At 40.6% G+C, this 16,220-nt stretch overlaps 1 protein-coding gene across 4 annotated transcripts in view; it reads right to left on the bottom strand.

The window, feature by feature from the left end:
• The window catches only part of pcnx2 (pecanex 2), a 33,310-nt gene that overhangs the window by 13,499 nt on the left and 3,591 nt on the right, over positions 1–16,220 (bottom strand). Inside the window, exons 3-26 of one of the 4 annotated variants that reach the window (XM_042502717.2) lie at positions 15,743–15,860; positions 15,550–15,628; positions 13,602–14,104; positions 13,271–13,465; positions 11,409–11,888; positions 11,124–11,322; positions 10,673–10,823; positions 10,429–10,571; positions 9,955–10,033; positions 9,618–9,753; positions 8,163–8,305; positions 7,640–7,793; positions 7,305–7,337; positions 6,656–6,827; positions 6,430–6,540; positions 5,702–5,793; positions 5,276–5,385; positions 4,484–4,592; positions 3,787–3,879; positions 3,519–3,669; positions 2,295–2,436; positions 1,993–2,170; positions 746–854; positions 533–662 (exon numbers count right to left, since the gene is read on the bottom strand). In XM_042502717.2, the coding sequence (XP_042358651.2) occupies positions 533–662; positions 746–854; positions 1,993–2,170; positions 2,295–2,436; positions 3,519–3,669; positions 3,787–3,879; positions 4,484–4,592; positions 5,276–5,385; positions 5,702–5,793; positions 6,430–6,540; positions 6,656–6,827; positions 7,305–7,337; positions 7,640–7,793; positions 8,163–8,305; positions 9,618–9,753; positions 9,955–10,033; positions 10,429–10,571; positions 10,673–10,823; positions 11,124–11,322; positions 11,409–11,888; positions 13,271–13,465; positions 13,602–14,104; positions 15,550–15,628; positions 15,743–15,860 (3,810 nt within the window). The remainder of the gene's footprint in view (positions 1–532; positions 663–745; positions 855–1,992; positions 2,171–2,294; positions 2,437–3,518; positions 3,670–3,786; positions 3,880–4,483; positions 4,593–5,275; positions 5,386–5,701; positions 5,794–6,429; positions 6,541–6,655; positions 6,828–7,304; positions 7,338–7,639; positions 7,794–8,162; positions 8,306–9,617; positions 9,754–9,954; positions 10,034–10,428; positions 10,572–10,672; positions 10,824–11,123; positions 11,323–11,408; positions 11,889–13,270; positions 13,466–13,601; positions 14,105–15,549; positions 15,629–15,742; positions 15,861–16,220) is intronic. The other 3 variants (XM_088086762.1, XM_088086763.1, XM_088086764.1) reach the window with 3 other exon arrangements.

The following is a 16,220-nucleotide window of genomic DNA, read 5'->3' as shown; positions in this document are numbered from 1 at the left end:
CACCACGTGTCCGTAGGTGCTATGTGCTAAACACATTTCTACTGAAGCTGCAAATCTTTAAAGACAGGTCACTGATGTTAAATGCATTTTTTGGAAATTTTAATTTGAGAACAAAAAGGTTCATATATTTTTTGCTATTTGGAATTCGAGACTTTAAAGCTCAGTATCTCAAAACTGCTCTAAATGTAGACAGAACCTTATAATTCAAAGGTAGTGACAACTCAACAGGATAAAATTGTGTGCTTGTTCAGGAATATTTTTACAGGACTATTTGGTCCGCTAGTGAGTATTTACAGCAGCAGGAAGGGAAATTTGGAATTGAGACAAAATAAACTCAATTGTCCATGTTCATGGTGATGAAGGAATACGTTACACAGTGCAACAGTGACACTGATGTGAGTGTGTGTGAGTGTGTGTGTGTGTGTGTGTGTGTGTGTGTGTGTGTTTCTACTTTTGGACAACAATGGAGGTCTGACACCTCCAAGCTGGAAACTCACTCCACACTCGCTAACTCACTTCGTCAGGGCCTTACTTGTAGTTTCGCTCCCAGAACCTGATGGGCCGTGGATAAGAGGAAATGAAGATGGCGCTGCCCAGGAAGGGAGCCAGCGGGGTGTAGAAGATGGTGGTGAGGAGCGTCTGGAGCAGCAGCATGGCTGAGTCTGGACACAAACACACCAGTAAAGGAAAAAAAGCAGGTATCGATGCACTCAAGACACACACGCAGGTCTTGGCGAAAGGATACGAGGCACAGCAAACGGCTGAGCGAAGGCATGGAAAGCGCTGCCCCAGGCGATCTGCCAGGGAGCGATGTAAACCAGGATGAAATGGAGCTTCAGCAACAGCTCACGCATCTGGACAGAAACAGAAATACACAGTCAGTCCCATATAAACAAACCTCAACAAAACATTCTGTTATTTAACTCAAACAGCTTTTGTCACACAGTGAAATAAAGTGATATCTGCTATATTCCTCTACACTGTAACGGCTGATAAGCCCTCTGTGGTTAAATGCCGGCATATATTATAAATCTCTAACTGAAAATGTCATACTTAATTTTTCTTAGAGTCAAGATCTTCGAGGAAAAAAAGATTTTGTGTCTATCTGCAACAACAAAACATTCAGAGTACAAAGAAAATATGTCTCTGTTGCTCACAACGACAGTTTTAATTACAATTCCCTCTAAAAAGAGTCCTCCACAGTGATTTGGTGTTGCACTTCAAAGAAGTTGAGTTATTCAACAGAGACAGAATAAAAACAAATTAAAAACAAAAAACCCCAAAACAAATCAAAACTGAAGCAGACAGAGTGGAGACTTTTAGTCCTTAGCAGGAGACAAACTCCAAAACAGCTGGATCCTGAAAATCCCACAATGCAACTTGATACATCTTTTTGTCCCTCCCTGACTGGTAAATGTTTTTGAAACTCCGCACCTCTAGTTTGAGATATAGACTTTTTATTTAAATGAATAGTCTTGTGCCAGAGCCGACGTGACCTTGACATCATCACTATGACATCATCAGGTTTATTATTAGCTGTTTTTAGAGGATGAGTCGGACTGTCCATGATGAGTAAACTGACCTTTGTGCGAAACACTGAGGGAATTCCCCTTTTAGTAAAAGACTTTAAATAATGTCAAAGTTCAGGAAGAAAGCTTTACATCAAGGCACAGGAAAACATGAGATCAGTCCAGTAACATCTCACTTCCTGTTTGTGTTTGCATCTGAGTGTTACCATGTTTGCCGTTGTGTCGTCTTCTTTCTCTGTTTATGAATCTGTTTCTATTTCTGTGGGTCTCTGTATGCATTTATCATTGTGTGTGTGTGTGTGTGTGTGTGTGTGTGTTTCTATCTTTGAGACAATCTCTCTATCAGGATGCACCCCAGTGTATTTCCATGCACACACACACACACACACACACACACACACACACACACACACACACACACACACACAGAGTCCTCAGATATGATAAAACTCTGTTTTCTCACCTTGTGAAAAACAATAGACATGAGGAAGAAGTCCAGCAGGAAGCTCTCGGATGCGTGCGGACAGTCAAAGTGGAAAAAGACCAGTGTGAAGAGCAGAGTGAGGAACTGGAAGCTGGGGTCGCAGAAGGATGAACGCAGGAGTTTCAGTCCAGCGACTGTGGTCAGGAGAACGTCACAGCTGGAGGTGGCACAAGAGTTTAGGAAACAGATTCAGCAGGTGGTTTAGCACCACGCACAGTCTGTCGACTAGTTGGCTACAGTATGTGCACAATGTGATGCTGTGTGTTTGTGTCCCAACTCACTGGATTCCCAGCTTCTTGCGGTGACTCAGGGCGAAGCCGTCATTGGTGAGTGCGCTCAGAATGATGGCCGGGTACACCACGTACTTCTCAAAGCACAGGAGCCCCACGTAGAGTCGCTCAAACCACATCAGCACAGCGTCCTCTGAAACACAAGCAGATCAGAATCACAGCTTTTTAGAGCACAGAGTGACTCAGTTCATTGCTAATCAGTAAGAGAAGTCAAACTAAAATGTCATTATCTTCATAACAGGATGGCCATTTTGACAAGACAAGCCTCATTCTGCAAGCAGGTCATGTTTTTAGCCGTACAAATGTGATGCCTTTTTTCTGTTGCTGATGCAGCAGCAATATGATCAATCTTGAGTTGATGCATTTTCTAAACATTTATCATACAAATAATGCATCTGGTAAACTGTATGTTCTTGTGATTTTGTGTGTCTCCTCTGACTGTTTTCAGGTTGATCCATGGTGTTTACATACTTCATTATTATCAGACAGCTCTGAACTTTAAGAGGCAGGCAGTGTTAAGCAAGAATGTGCAAAAATGCGTGTGAACTTGAACATGAGCATTGTTTACAACACGCAGCGTAACACCAGTGTTGCATCAAAGTCTGCGCCCCTGTTTATATGTTGTTCCTTTTTGTTGGCTAGTGCTAATTGTGCTTCAGAGCTGATGTAGCCACTTCGTATAGATCTTTCAAGAACTTTCATGAAGAGGTCAAAACTCTAGCAACAACTGTAGTACACAGAACAAATTTATTGCATTTTGGCTTGTGGCACGTATAAGGGTCCCTAAGGCTCCCCGTCTATACACTACAAGTCTTACTAGGAACTTCAGTCTCTTTGGACTTCTTTCCCTTTTCCATGCCCTATTGAAAGTAGGTATAGTTGTGCCAAAAATCATAACCCTGCCTCGATAAGAACTTTTATGAAATAATCAGTCCAGATTCCAATGGAATAAATTGCACATTTTTATGCAAATTATCAGCAACAAATTGAAAAATGAGAAATTGAGTCAAAGCATCCAACCAGTCTTGGGAAATATCTGCAAATAAATGATGATCACAAGATTTTATGTCATTTTTAAAAAAGGGATGACATAATCTAGTTCATTTTTTGGGACTGTGAAGAACTAGTTCTTTGAATCTGTGTAAACTGAGTTTTAAGATACAGTAGCTCTTGTGAAGAGTGAGCATGCACAACAATGACAGCAGGCGTGCTGACCTCTGGGTTCAAACTGGTGGTACTCCTTGGTCTTTAGAACCGGATGGGAGATCCACAACCATGGGTGATGCTTCCTCAGCTGTGGGATCAGGTAGTGGGTTACAAACCCCACCGTCGCCGCCAGAGCGTACAGTACAATGGTCACGAAAGGCTGGATATAATAATAAAAGAAACATTATAACAATGAATAAATAGAACAGTTTAGTTAGTTTTCCTGTAAAATGTGACCAAATGTAAAAGGCAGCAAGATAGAAAGCTGAAATCTCACCTTGAGAGACAGAAACACAGTACTCGCAGTGATGGCGAAGGTCAGGATGTACGCAACAGAGCACACGACTACATCCGACAGCAGAATCTCCTTCTGCAGAGCACAGAGAGGAAAAAAAAGAGTCGCAATCATTAATAATCCACAGTGAATGAAAACTGCATTCCTTTATGAGACTCATTTAGGTGTGAGATTATTTCTGTCGAATCGTTTTGAGCCTTCAATTTTTGCAAGATCAAAGACGCAGCAGCTGGAGGAGAATTAAGAGCTCCACAATCCCCATTAATACTGTAAAAGGCAGCGGGAGGCTTGTTTTCTCTGATGCATAATTCCCTGTAATCACACACAATGATCGACAGCAAACATTGTTTTATTATCTCGCCTGTGACGCCGAGTTTAAGACCGTCCGCCCTCTCACACACAGCATGTATGAATTTTACAGCTCAGGTTCACAGTGTTAATGAGTATTGATTTTCTGGTGATAATTACTGTGAGCTAAATATGGCTTCGGGCTGCTGCAATTCAACAATAAAAACTGCTCAATTAAAGCTCAGAGGAGTTACATTAAGTCTGGAAAATGGGTTTGTGCATTCACAGCGAAGGCTAATAACAACCTGAACTGCCACTCATTATCCTCTACTAACAAAATAACTAACAAAACTACAATGTAGTTTATTTCCACATAATCATCTTTAGTTACCATGGAGTTCTGCAGTTTCTCTGGCAGTGGGTCTTTACTGTCAATGTCTTGCTCCTCCTCTTCCTCACTCTCCACCAAAGCGGGCATTATCTTTGACTTGACCAGAGATCTGAAAATAAAAGTTTTCGAATGAGGCGCAGGATCTTACTTGTTTAATAACATATTTTTTTTTATCACAAACCGTGAGGAGACTAAAAGCAAAAACAAGGAAAAATGTTAATATTTTAACATAGTTAACTCTTTTCTTACAACAATGACGTGAAATTTATGTTTTCATAAATATTTACATTTAACACAATTCATGTAACTAAATTAACAAGTGCTGTTTTTTAAAGTTTGACCTTTCATATATCAAACACCATTTTTATTTGGCTTTTAATATCTTGAAATAAAAGTACTTGAGCGTTTTTTGTCTTTTTCTTCTGGATTTATCCATTTATTTGTTTATATTGACTTGATTAATGTACTGGAGTCTGCCTTTATAATCTAAAAAATATGCCAGATGTTCCAGTACCCTGAGAGCAACAATATACTGTGTGTATGCCATGGACCAAACCCTCAAGAACTGATAAAAATGATAATAAAAGAAACTTAAAAAACAAACAAAACAAACAATATCCACCTTCATTTCCTCTATGGATTCAGCTCTCTTTTTTTGATGCACCTCTCTGATCTTTAATATAAATATAAATGAGCATTAAATGCATCCAGGTCCGGTGTGTGCACGCACGCACACACACACACACACACACACACACACACACACACACACACACACAAGCAGATACTCACAGCAGTACAGAAGGGTCGCTGCTCTGCCGGCTGAGATGGTAGGAGAAAACCACCAAAAGGCCACAGAAACTAGAGAACAGAGCCGGGGTGTGCTGCTCATCCCACGGCTCCTGTAATCGCGAACAAACACACACACACACACACACAGCGATGTGAATCATACCATCATGTACCTCGAACACCAGAATCTGCTGCTTTTAGATCTTCACACTTAAAAAAGCTTCTTCACTTTGAATTGAGTGAAACTGCCTGGCTGCACGCTATTTATAACTGAACTCCCCGTCTTCTTTTATTCCTATAACCAAGAGAATGACTATGAACACAAACTCTGGGGGAAAACAAGGAGAGGAGAAGATAAAAAAGGCTGTGTTCACATCTCTTACTGTAACTATGCCCTGTTTTGTTTAACATCCAGTTAATTTGTACCTTGAGAGCTCCGAAGCAGAATCCGTAGAGCAGAGACAGAGCGATCAGACTGCGTAGGATGCTGTAGACTGCAGAGATGAGACTCGTAGCAGCTGAAACACATAAATTAGAGTAAGAATAAAAATATATGCATTACTATTAAACAATGAGAAAAAAAGCTAACATGTACTGTAGTTTTTGTTTTATGGTTTGAAATCACAGAGAAGATTCACTTTTACTTAAATGCCCTGAAAATGTATTTTATTATTTAATCAGCTTTTAACAAGGGATTATGGTTTCATGTAAACACACACTTTTGTTCCAAGTACTTAAAAAAATGTCTGAACATTTCACCTGAGAGATTTCGCTATTTCTTTTTTCCTTAAGCTCCCCTCACTGGAGAAAGGCAATATCACATATTTCTGTGCATTTTTCAGGATTTTGCAACATTTAAATCACAATCTGATCAATTCACATGGCCCTGATGAAGCAGACAAGTGAGTTTTTGAATGTAAAACTTAGAAAATATAGCTAAAGGCTTAACAGATGTTTATTCGTGAATATTCAATGTTAAAGAGAAACACTTAAGATTTTTGTGTTCGGGGGATTTAAAAATACATGCATATAACAGAGCCATAACTTGACAGGTGCATCCAGAAATTACAGTAAAAACAGACATTAACATTAGTCTCAGATCTGGCTTCATAAACACAAAGTTTTTACTAAAATCCAACAACATTGTCACCAACCTGTCCCTCCAAAAAGGTGCATATCAATCTGCTCCAGCAGGTAGATGGTAAAGGTGTTGATCTGTGGGAAAAGGCCCACCAGGAAGGTAATTGGGAAGCAGTAGGTAAAACCTGTTTCGTGCAATAAACAACAGACACCTCTTAGTATCTGCGAAGGAAAAATTATTGTTTTGAACAGGAAATAAAACAGATAATTTTGTGTACGTCATGGTGTATTTATCCGTACCCACTAGCAGGTCCCTTAAGAAGCCCAAGGCGTCATGGCAGACGATGGTGACTCCATACAGGGTGGAGACGGGCAGGTCTTTCCGCCGCAGCAGCTGCTCCAGCAGCCAGATCAGAGCACAGAAGATGCAGAAGTAGGCCGCTCGGCTGTAGGCCACCAGCTGGTTGTGACCCTGGAGACACACACATGAACACACACAGGATTAGGATGCTCTTAACTCCTTGATACTGCAAGATAATACAAACCTCTGATTGAATCACATCTATAAACACTCATTTCATACAAAGCCGGGTCATTATTAAATTGAATGCCTGTATGTCCTGCACTTTAAGGTGTTTTCACAGTAAGATAACACAACAAAGAGAGAGCTCCAGATGAGGTCATATCCTCTGCAGCCACATCGCTTTATCAGTTAAAACACAGCAAAGTTATTAATACAGAAAAGGGAACTGTTTGCATCAGTGAAGAGGAACAGCAGTCACAAGTTTAAACCAACCAACAGGGACATAATGCATGAATGCGTGAAAGTTAGTTAAATAGTCGTGTCAGTCATGCAACCAAAGAGGATATTTTTCTAGAAGTTTGTTTTGTCCTTTCTCTCATAATATTTCCTCAGAGACTCACAGAAACAAAGTAACATTACACTCACATGTGTTGGTGAAGCTGCATCTGGTTGAACACTCTGAAGAAAATACAGAAGAAAATATTCAGTCAACATTATTAAAAACATAAAAACAATTAAAAAGGGAGGAAGTGAGTGGGAGCAAACAGAAACTGGCATGTCTGAGGTCAGTTTAACTTTAATTATATTACGTCATCAGGGTATACATATTGAGCTCACACATCATTGTGCCTGTTTTTTCTTAAAGTGTTGCATCAAACAGTTTGGTCCAACAGTAAAGATTCAGGTGAACTACACAGATATGGTTTAATGACATGGATGATAGTTAAGGTAAGGTTTAGGATCATTCTACAGATTGTCACCTTCAGTAAGGAATACTGGCAGCTGGCGATGACCAGGCAAAACTGGAAGACCCAGAAGTCTTTGAAGCAGCCGTGATTGAGGAGCACAAAACCCAGGAAGGACACAAGGAAGGCCATGAAGACTGCAACTAGATTCTCAAGAACTTCCTGGTTTCTGTACAAAAACAGCACACACAAAGGCATACACAGGTTACAGTTTATCTTTGCTCATGAAGAGTATCATTCCAACACAAAATTGATGACAGGCAACAAAACTGACAAAACATTAAGTGATACTGATGGTAAGGCTTGTGCTGTAAGATTAAGTGGTCAAACTAGTATTCTTGTGCGAGAAACAGCGCAAACATGATGTAAAATTTTAAACAAAAATGAAAGAAAACATCAAAAAATAGACCAATATTTTAAAAATGTTTGCATTTAATATAATTTTTTTTAAGGTGCAAATTTTCAAGCTGAATAACATGTACTATGTTTGATTTCTAGACTTGGGACTTAGTTTGCAGACAGGTTTGTTTGTTATTACCTGTCCAAAAGGGCCAGCAGGGTGAGTCTGTCGTATAAAATGTTAATCCACTTCCCAGGAAACAGCTGGAGTTTGTAATAAATCTTTCTGGTCGGTTTCTCTTGAGTGGACGTCTCTGACGACTCGTCCAGAGAGTCCTCCTCCTGACACACACATGCACACAAATAATTTATACTCACATGAATTCTACCAGAATAATAAATGAAACAAATGTTTTCTATCTGCAGGATTCCCCATGTAGGATCATTTAAAACACACACAGGATCATTAGAAGTAGACCGACAATCAGATTTTTCATGATGTGTAACACACACAGAGTGGTGCATTAATGATTCAGCAGAGAGTCTGTGTTGTTTCAGCTTCAACAAATGATCCCGGCAGCGTATGTCCCCCTGCTGCTCCGCATCCAGCAGTGATGAAGACTAATTCAGGGCTGATTATTTGGCTTCAGTTTCAAACAGCAGCAATGACTCATATATTTTCTGTCCAACAGTTTGTCAGACAGGAAACACTAATCCGATTTACCAGTTGGTTGATTATTATTTATGTCTCTCTCTCTCTCTCTCTCTCTCTCTTTCTGTTTGGGGACGTCGCCAATCAACACTGTGATGTTAACAAGTAGAAATGCAAACCGAAAAAGAAAGCAGCATTTTAATCACCTTGTTTAAAACCTGTTTGTTGTGTGTGTTAATTCCATTATTTTAACTATATTGACAATGTTGTGGTTCATGTATAAATTCCTTTATATTCTATATTTATATCTCTATAATATATCTCTATATTTGTCAATTTTCAATTGATAATTGTTTATAGGGTTCCTGGAGCTTAAGGTAATTTAGATTTAAGACGTTCTAAGACAGCTTTAATGCCATTCTGAGTTAAATTTAAGGCCAATTATTGTCAAAAAAAATAGATGTTACCAATTATTTTACGATTATACAATTGAATGAAAAACAAAAAGATAAATGTAACCATATTTTCCCATGTCTTAGCATTTTTAAGACTTGAAAGATTGATTCAAGACATTTAGACCAATTGCTCCATTTGCTTTAGGTTTGACTTAATGACTTCAGTGGCTTGAAGAAATTTTAAGGATCCACGAGAATCCTGGTTTAAAGTTGCTGTTTATGAATACTTCTTAAATTTTAAGATTTTTTTTAAGGTGCTATTTTAATGGATTCATTTGTTCTGATCTTTCTTTGTTTAAATCTTTCATTCATTAATGATTTATTAAGAAGTTGAACGTATCTTGTGGAGTTTTTTAGATTTGTAAAAAAACAATTTCACTGTTTCGTACAGTACTTCTATGGACTAGTAGTGGTAAAAAACACACGTCACCTTTAAAGAACAACAACCCCAACACCATTCTCCCATGCATTTGATACGTTTTTGTAAACATATCCTGTCTTTAGCAAATCACTGGTATGCAGAAAAAGAAAGAAAAAGTGAAAGCACCTGGAATATCTCAGGGTGTGTCCGCCGTGGCCGAAGCCTGTGTGCAGGGATGATGCGTCGCTGGAAAGGGCAGTCAGCATGACCGCCCACCAGGCCGTCCTGACACTCCGAGTTGGAAGAAGTTGACAGCAGGTCACTAAAAATGCACAACATGAAACAGGCTGATGTTAATATGTGAAATAAATCTGATTTTCCAAAGGCAATGATGAAAGTTTAGGACTAGATGGAAAAAGTTTAGAGAAACACATGTAAGCTGTGGACACGAAAATTAGTAGAAAAACATGCAGGTAAAGGAAGTGATGATAAAGAGTGGGAGCAAAAGCTTGGACAGCAGTACCACATGTTGCCAGTGATGAGCTCGGCTCCCAGTGGCAGGTTGAGAGCTCTCTCCGCATACAGCTTACGAGGCCTGTCTCCTGGTGAGACAAACACACACACAAAACTTGTCAGACTACTGTTTTTTGAATGAGTAATAACTGATACCCAGTTGATGAGCAGCTAAATCTATTATGTGGGATTTTTTTGCACTACAGACAGACATCAGAGTCTGATAGCTGCACAGCTGATTATCTTGGAGCCATTCCAGAAAAATGTCATTTAATCTAGCAGCTTTTTGAGCAAAGTGAAGCCATCGGCTGCTGGCTGAGCCTTCCACACACACTGTGCATTTGCACAAAAGATCAAAATATTATCAGACAGTCCCAGCACAAATAGACTACTCAAAGTGATAAGGGAACTGGTGGATGTGACTCATCTCCAGCACAAAAAACATAACATTTTAACTTTTCGTTTTTCGAGAGCGGCTGCTTACTGTGCACAGTGTGGAAGGTGTAGGCCTCTTCTTTGTTGGTGGCTTCTGGTCTGCAGATGACCTGCAGCATGGAGCTCTCTGACTGAGAGGTTTGTGAGGGCAGGGAGTCATAGTCGGGATCTTTCTCTCTGTCTGTCTGTGGACTGCAGACAGGAAACACAATAAACTGGAGGTCGTGGATGGATGAGGGAATCGTCTGTGTGCATTTTTTTTTTGTTATTGAAGCATGTGTAGGCATGTGTACCTGTCAGGAGAGACTATTGGGATTTGCGGGGGTGGAATAGCCTGTAGTGTGTCGGTAGGCAGACTGGTGGGAGGTTTGGGTCTCTCAGGTTTTTTGTCCGTGGTGGTCTCTGTTATTGTCTCATCTTGTCTGGAAGACGAACTCAGATTCTCTGCAAATAGATCAAATGGATTTTTTTTTTTTTTTTTGTCTAAAAAAAAAGGGAGGGGGCTAAAAATTTGAACTGAACCGAACATGTTGGTCAGATTAATGCATTATAATAAAATATCTGGATCAGTAGAGTATTAGTGTGGAACTTTAACCTCATCACACTGTAGGAGCAACGACAGGAATTTATTGCAGCTCATAAAACACTGCACTCAGGCATTCGCTTATAGTACGCATAAACATCTGCATTAACTGTGACCCTATAAAACATGCAGATAAAGGAGGTGGAAGTAAAGGAACAAACCCTCTTGCTGAGCTTCACCTTCCTCTGCGGCTGCCACCTCCTCTTTGCGTTCTGGCCGCTCGTCTTCCTGTGTGCTGCTGGCTCCTCCCCCTCTGGTACTGAGGGACCCCAACAAGGACACAAACTCCAAGAAGTTGGATTCGTTGGGGATCTGTCCCTCCTTTGCTTCCAGATCGGACTTGGAACTGGTCATGGTGGTCTGATAAGGAGACAAATGTTTGTATGAATGGACAGATGGATGGAGATAAGACTAGAATTAGAGACAGAGCTAAACTGCCAACATACTGTGTTATGTGAGCGGTCTGAAAGCAGGACAGCGTCTTTCCCACTGTCCATGCTCAGCCCGCGGATGTGAGTCCTTCCTCCAGGCCCGTAGCGGGCCAAAGCCGGCGGCAGACGCAGGAAACCTTGTGAATCCACATTGGGGTCCAGAGGATCCGTGTCATCGTGGTGGGAGTGGACATCGATACCTGATGAGCTGTTATCATTTGTCAGTTGCGGGCTTGGCGTGCTGTCGTCAGTCGTCTGCAGACCAACATGTCCCTGGTCTGGATCTGGACACTCCAGCGTGGTGGACTCAGAGGTGGTTGTTTCTCTACACAGGTGAAACTCTTCACTTTGACTAGTTGGCTGCTGTTTTGGGGTGAGTTCGTCTTCTGAGCTGATTCCCTCCTCTCCCTCTTCCATCTCCTGCTTCTCCTCCTCGGGGGAGTCGAAGGTGATGACGGGGATCTTGATGTGACACTCCCCTGCATCCTTCTGAGCCTTTTAAGACACACAAAAACATGTCACACACATATATGTATTCTCACAATGTAACACCCCACACATGAACCTTTTCATATTGTTTTACTTCAGGAAGTTTATTCTGAAATCTTTAAATAAAATCAGAGATATAGTAAAATCTGTGTCATCAATTTCCATTGTCACATGATCTTACATTTTGGACCAGCGATTTTGCTTATCTCAGAACTAGTCATTTAGATACATTAGCCTGAAGCTGCATAGATATTACTGATAAAGGCTGGGCGAGAGTCAGTATATTACATGACCTGCTGGAGGGTCAGTCATTACAAACTCATGCTGTGCTGACAGACAATGTTCAAACACACAAAATTGTATTTTATAGTGTAGTGAAGATCCTAAAGTTCCCAAAGATACCTGATACATCCTGGAATTGTTTGAAAAAACATATGTATAAAAGTAAAGGGAAAGACATCTGCAACATTTACATTCGATGAGCCGATTCACCCATAAAAACTCTGAGTATTGGGTTTAAATAACTGACCCAATGAACTTCATAAAGTGTTAATAAAGAGCTGGAACAGTCCGATACAGAAGACATATGTGATACTACGACACTTTACAGATGATTTAACAGCCCTAAAGGGAAAATAAATAGAAGTAACTTGATGTTAAAGGGACAGTTCACCCCGAAATCAAAAATGCATATTTTTACTCTTACCTTTAGTGCTATTTATCAGTCTAAATTATTTTTGTGTGAGTTGCTGAGTGTTGGGGATATGGACCATAGAGATGTCTGCCTTCTCTCTAAAATAATGGAACTAAATGGCACTTGGTTTGTGGTGCTCAAAGCACCAAAAAATACATTTGAGAGACAGCAATGTCTCTTTCCAGAAATAATAACCTGATTACTCGAGAAAATCCACAAACCTTTTTGTGAGCCGTTTCATGTAGGAAATATTTTCTTTCTTCCTGATGTTAGCTAGCTCAGTGGTGCAAGGTGAGCTAGCAGTAGATGCACGCTTCCTTCTGCGCAGTGATGTGGTTGGTGGGTGTAGTTCGGTAGAAAGAAAATAGTTCCTACATGAAACTGCTAACAATGTCTATGGATTATCTTAAGTGACCGAGTCATAATTTCTGTAAAGAGACATTGCTGTTGAGTTTTTCAAATGTATTTTTGGGAACTTTGAGCATCATCTAGTCCCATAGTATTTAAGAGGAGGCAGACATCTCTATGGCCAATATCTCCAACAATCTGCAACTCACACCAAAACAAACTAGACTGATAAACAGAACTACAAGAAGAAAAATATGTAAAAGTACAAATAAGTATGTGGGGTCAAACTGTCCATTTGAGGGGGTTCAAAGGTGTTTTCAACATTAACGTTCAAAATGATTCCTACCTGTGCGTTCTCCAGGAGGCTCTGCTTGACGCTCTCCTCCAGCTGAGCAGCAGTCTGAGGGTCACAGCTCATGGTGATGATGATCTTAACCGTGTCGCTGTCGTCCAGGTGAGTTGACACTGGTCCGGGGCCAGAGTTATCTACCAGGACTACTTCAATCTCATCAGAACAGAATGTCTCCTCCACTGGCTCAGCCTGAGACACGAGAGGGAAGAGGTTCTACCCCGTGATGTACAAAATAATCACAACAAAGCGATTGTTTTATTGTTTTCTATTACAACACCCTTCAGACTCAAACCTCCCAAACACAACTTACTTCTGTGAGGCCTACCTGTGCAGGGGATTCTGGGATGTCGATGAAATCATCCTGGGGAGTCTCCAGTGTGTTATTGTTGGCATCAGAGGGCTCTTTCTGCTCTTCGCTCTCCTCCTCACTTTCATCCTCACTTCCCTTGGATGGAGGCAGACCTTCATCAGCTGTTTCCCTGTCCGCTGTCTCTTTATCCTCACAGTCCTCTATTCTGTCCTGCTCTGAGTCTTTCTCTGTTTTTCTCTCCTGTTCCAATTTCTCTCTGTCTGTCCCCGTCAATGAGCTCTGAACGTCGATTCCTTCTTTCGCAGCCACAGTTTCAGTTATTTCCGCGTCCATTTTCCCTGACCCACTCGCTGATCCAGGCCGCATCTCTTCTCTTTCAGCTCGGGATGGGGGCCTCTGCTGGGCCTGCAGCAGGGGGGCGGCCTGGTCAGGATTGGGGCTGGAGAGGTCATCTGGAGAAGGGCTCGGGTGCAGGCTTCCCTCCACAGGCCTCTCTTCTGCAGCGCTCTCACCCTGTCCTGGATTAAAATGCAAATTCAGATTGTTTTATTTGAGGCATAATAATCATGAAACTCTCATCATTTCAATCATTACAGAACTGTCTTTTCTTCAGCTGCAGTGATGACACACAAAATCATCACTATTGTCTGCAGCATTAGTGACGGATATCTTCCCATTACAATAAAATGAAATGCAGAAGAGTGACTAGTCATACTCCTATTAAAAACAGATACATGTTCTTATAAATTTGCAATCCTCTTTTTTCCCCAATAAGCTGACTTTGTTCTGACCAATCACCAGTGCATTAGGTCATACATTTACTGGAAGCAGTCAGCTGATCTTGTTGGCTCACTGCTACTTCTGTGCTTGTCTGAGCATATTCACAACAATGATGCATTTACAGAGAAGGAAGCTGTCAATCTCCGTTGTCTAAGGAGCCATTGAGTGCATTAGGGAAGAGGAACAGGACAGATTGAATGTGACGATACACACAGAGCAGCAATGATTCACAAGGGCCTCAACAGCTACAATAGCTACGGACTAACGGATGATGGTCTGAGGTTAAATGTTGCACTGCAGCAAGCTGTCTTTCTCCATCCTGTCCTCTATAAGTGTGTAATGATCTCTTCACTGTATTGTTTGTGTCATTTTTAGCATACCAAAGACACCTGATTAGGATCTTTCTATAAACCGAGAAGAAAAACTTCATGTACCAATATTTTTTTTTATGATGGCAATATTTCTGCAAGCTACTAGAAATGTCTATAGTCACACTGACTTAACAAATGACATTCAGCATAAGTAGCATGTAATGCAGAAAAGAACTTCTTTCCATATTTTTGGAGACTCCACTATTCTAAAATAAAACTACACAAAATGTATCCAGATGTGTCTCCCACAGTCAGATCTATTTTTTACATGTACATGTCTAAACGTAAGCTCTCTTGGTTTGACACTTCTGTGTTTATTTCTGAATTCATAACCTCTTATCTGGAGTCATATCCTGTACTGCTCGACCTCGGCAAAACAGCAACCAAAGATATCACCCCTTTATATATATATATATATATATATATATATATATATATATATATATAAAGAGAATTATTAACGTTGTTTTCTGGCCTTTTTTCCTTATTTTTAATAATCCCTCTCAGCTAATATTCAGATCATTTCCTTGTCACCTTTTGATTTTTTTTTTTCATTTTGCAAGACATTTCTTGGCAAAGTTTTCCCATGAAAGAAATCAAACAAATTTTCTCTGGTTTCAGAGGTTAAAATGCTAATAAAAGGCGTCTGAAAGCAGCACAAGTAAGCTGATGTCGAGCCAGGTGTTAAAGAGTTTAATGCGCACTTCTTAGCTTTATAACATCTTACTGATTTCATAAGGTTTTTAGGAATTTCATGACTGTAGCGACTCTGTGGCTCTTTACTGATTTCAGATTTTTCCTGTAATAGTTACCCATCTGTATCTCAGTCAAACCCCGAGAAATATCAGCATCACCTCCTGCAGTCTTCCCCTCGTCTGACTTCGAACAGTCCTGTTTGAAAAGAAACACACGACTGAACATTCAGACATGATGTAGGTGAGCACAATGTTTTTTTTGTACTGTGCGTTCATGTTCTCAGGTGTCTATCTTTTAATCGTCACTCACCACCCCAATCAGTCCCGGGTCAGTTTCAGTCTGTTTCACTGTCACCTGGATCACCGGACTGGTACGTTTCCGAGCCAACATCGTCATGGCAACACTGTCGGGAACTGTGCTGCTCTTCCTATGAGACAAAGACAAGAGAAAGGGGGGGAGCAATTAAATGATGAAGCGGAAGAGACAGAGCGGGTGTATGGAAGTCCATACATCAATACGTCACTTTCAGATGAAATCGTCTGACCTTCATTCCCAGCATGTTTTGAATACTAAAATCATTTATGGGGATGAGGAAGCAGTAAAAAATACTTGGGTTTGGAACTGCTGTTTTGTCTCTCCACAGGCTCAGAAATGAAAAGAAATTGAGTCGCACATGGAACAGGAAGTGATGGATTTTCTTTTATTAGTCTCTGCGCAGATCTGAAGATCACTGACCTCCCCTCATTAGCTCGCTCATTCACCAAAGCTGTACCGAGTCTTTGAAATG

The sequence above is a fragment of the Plectropomus leopardus genome, chromosome 13, assembly GCF_026936395.1.
Source record: "Plectropomus leopardus strain MGB_pleo_1.0 chromosome 13, ASM2693639v1, whole genome shotgun sequence".
Classification (NCBI taxonomy): domain Eukaryota; kingdom Metazoa; phylum Chordata; class Actinopteri; order Perciformes; family Serranidae; genus Plectropomus; species Plectropomus leopardus.
This window is presented reverse-complemented; position numbering and strand designations above follow the sequence as displayed.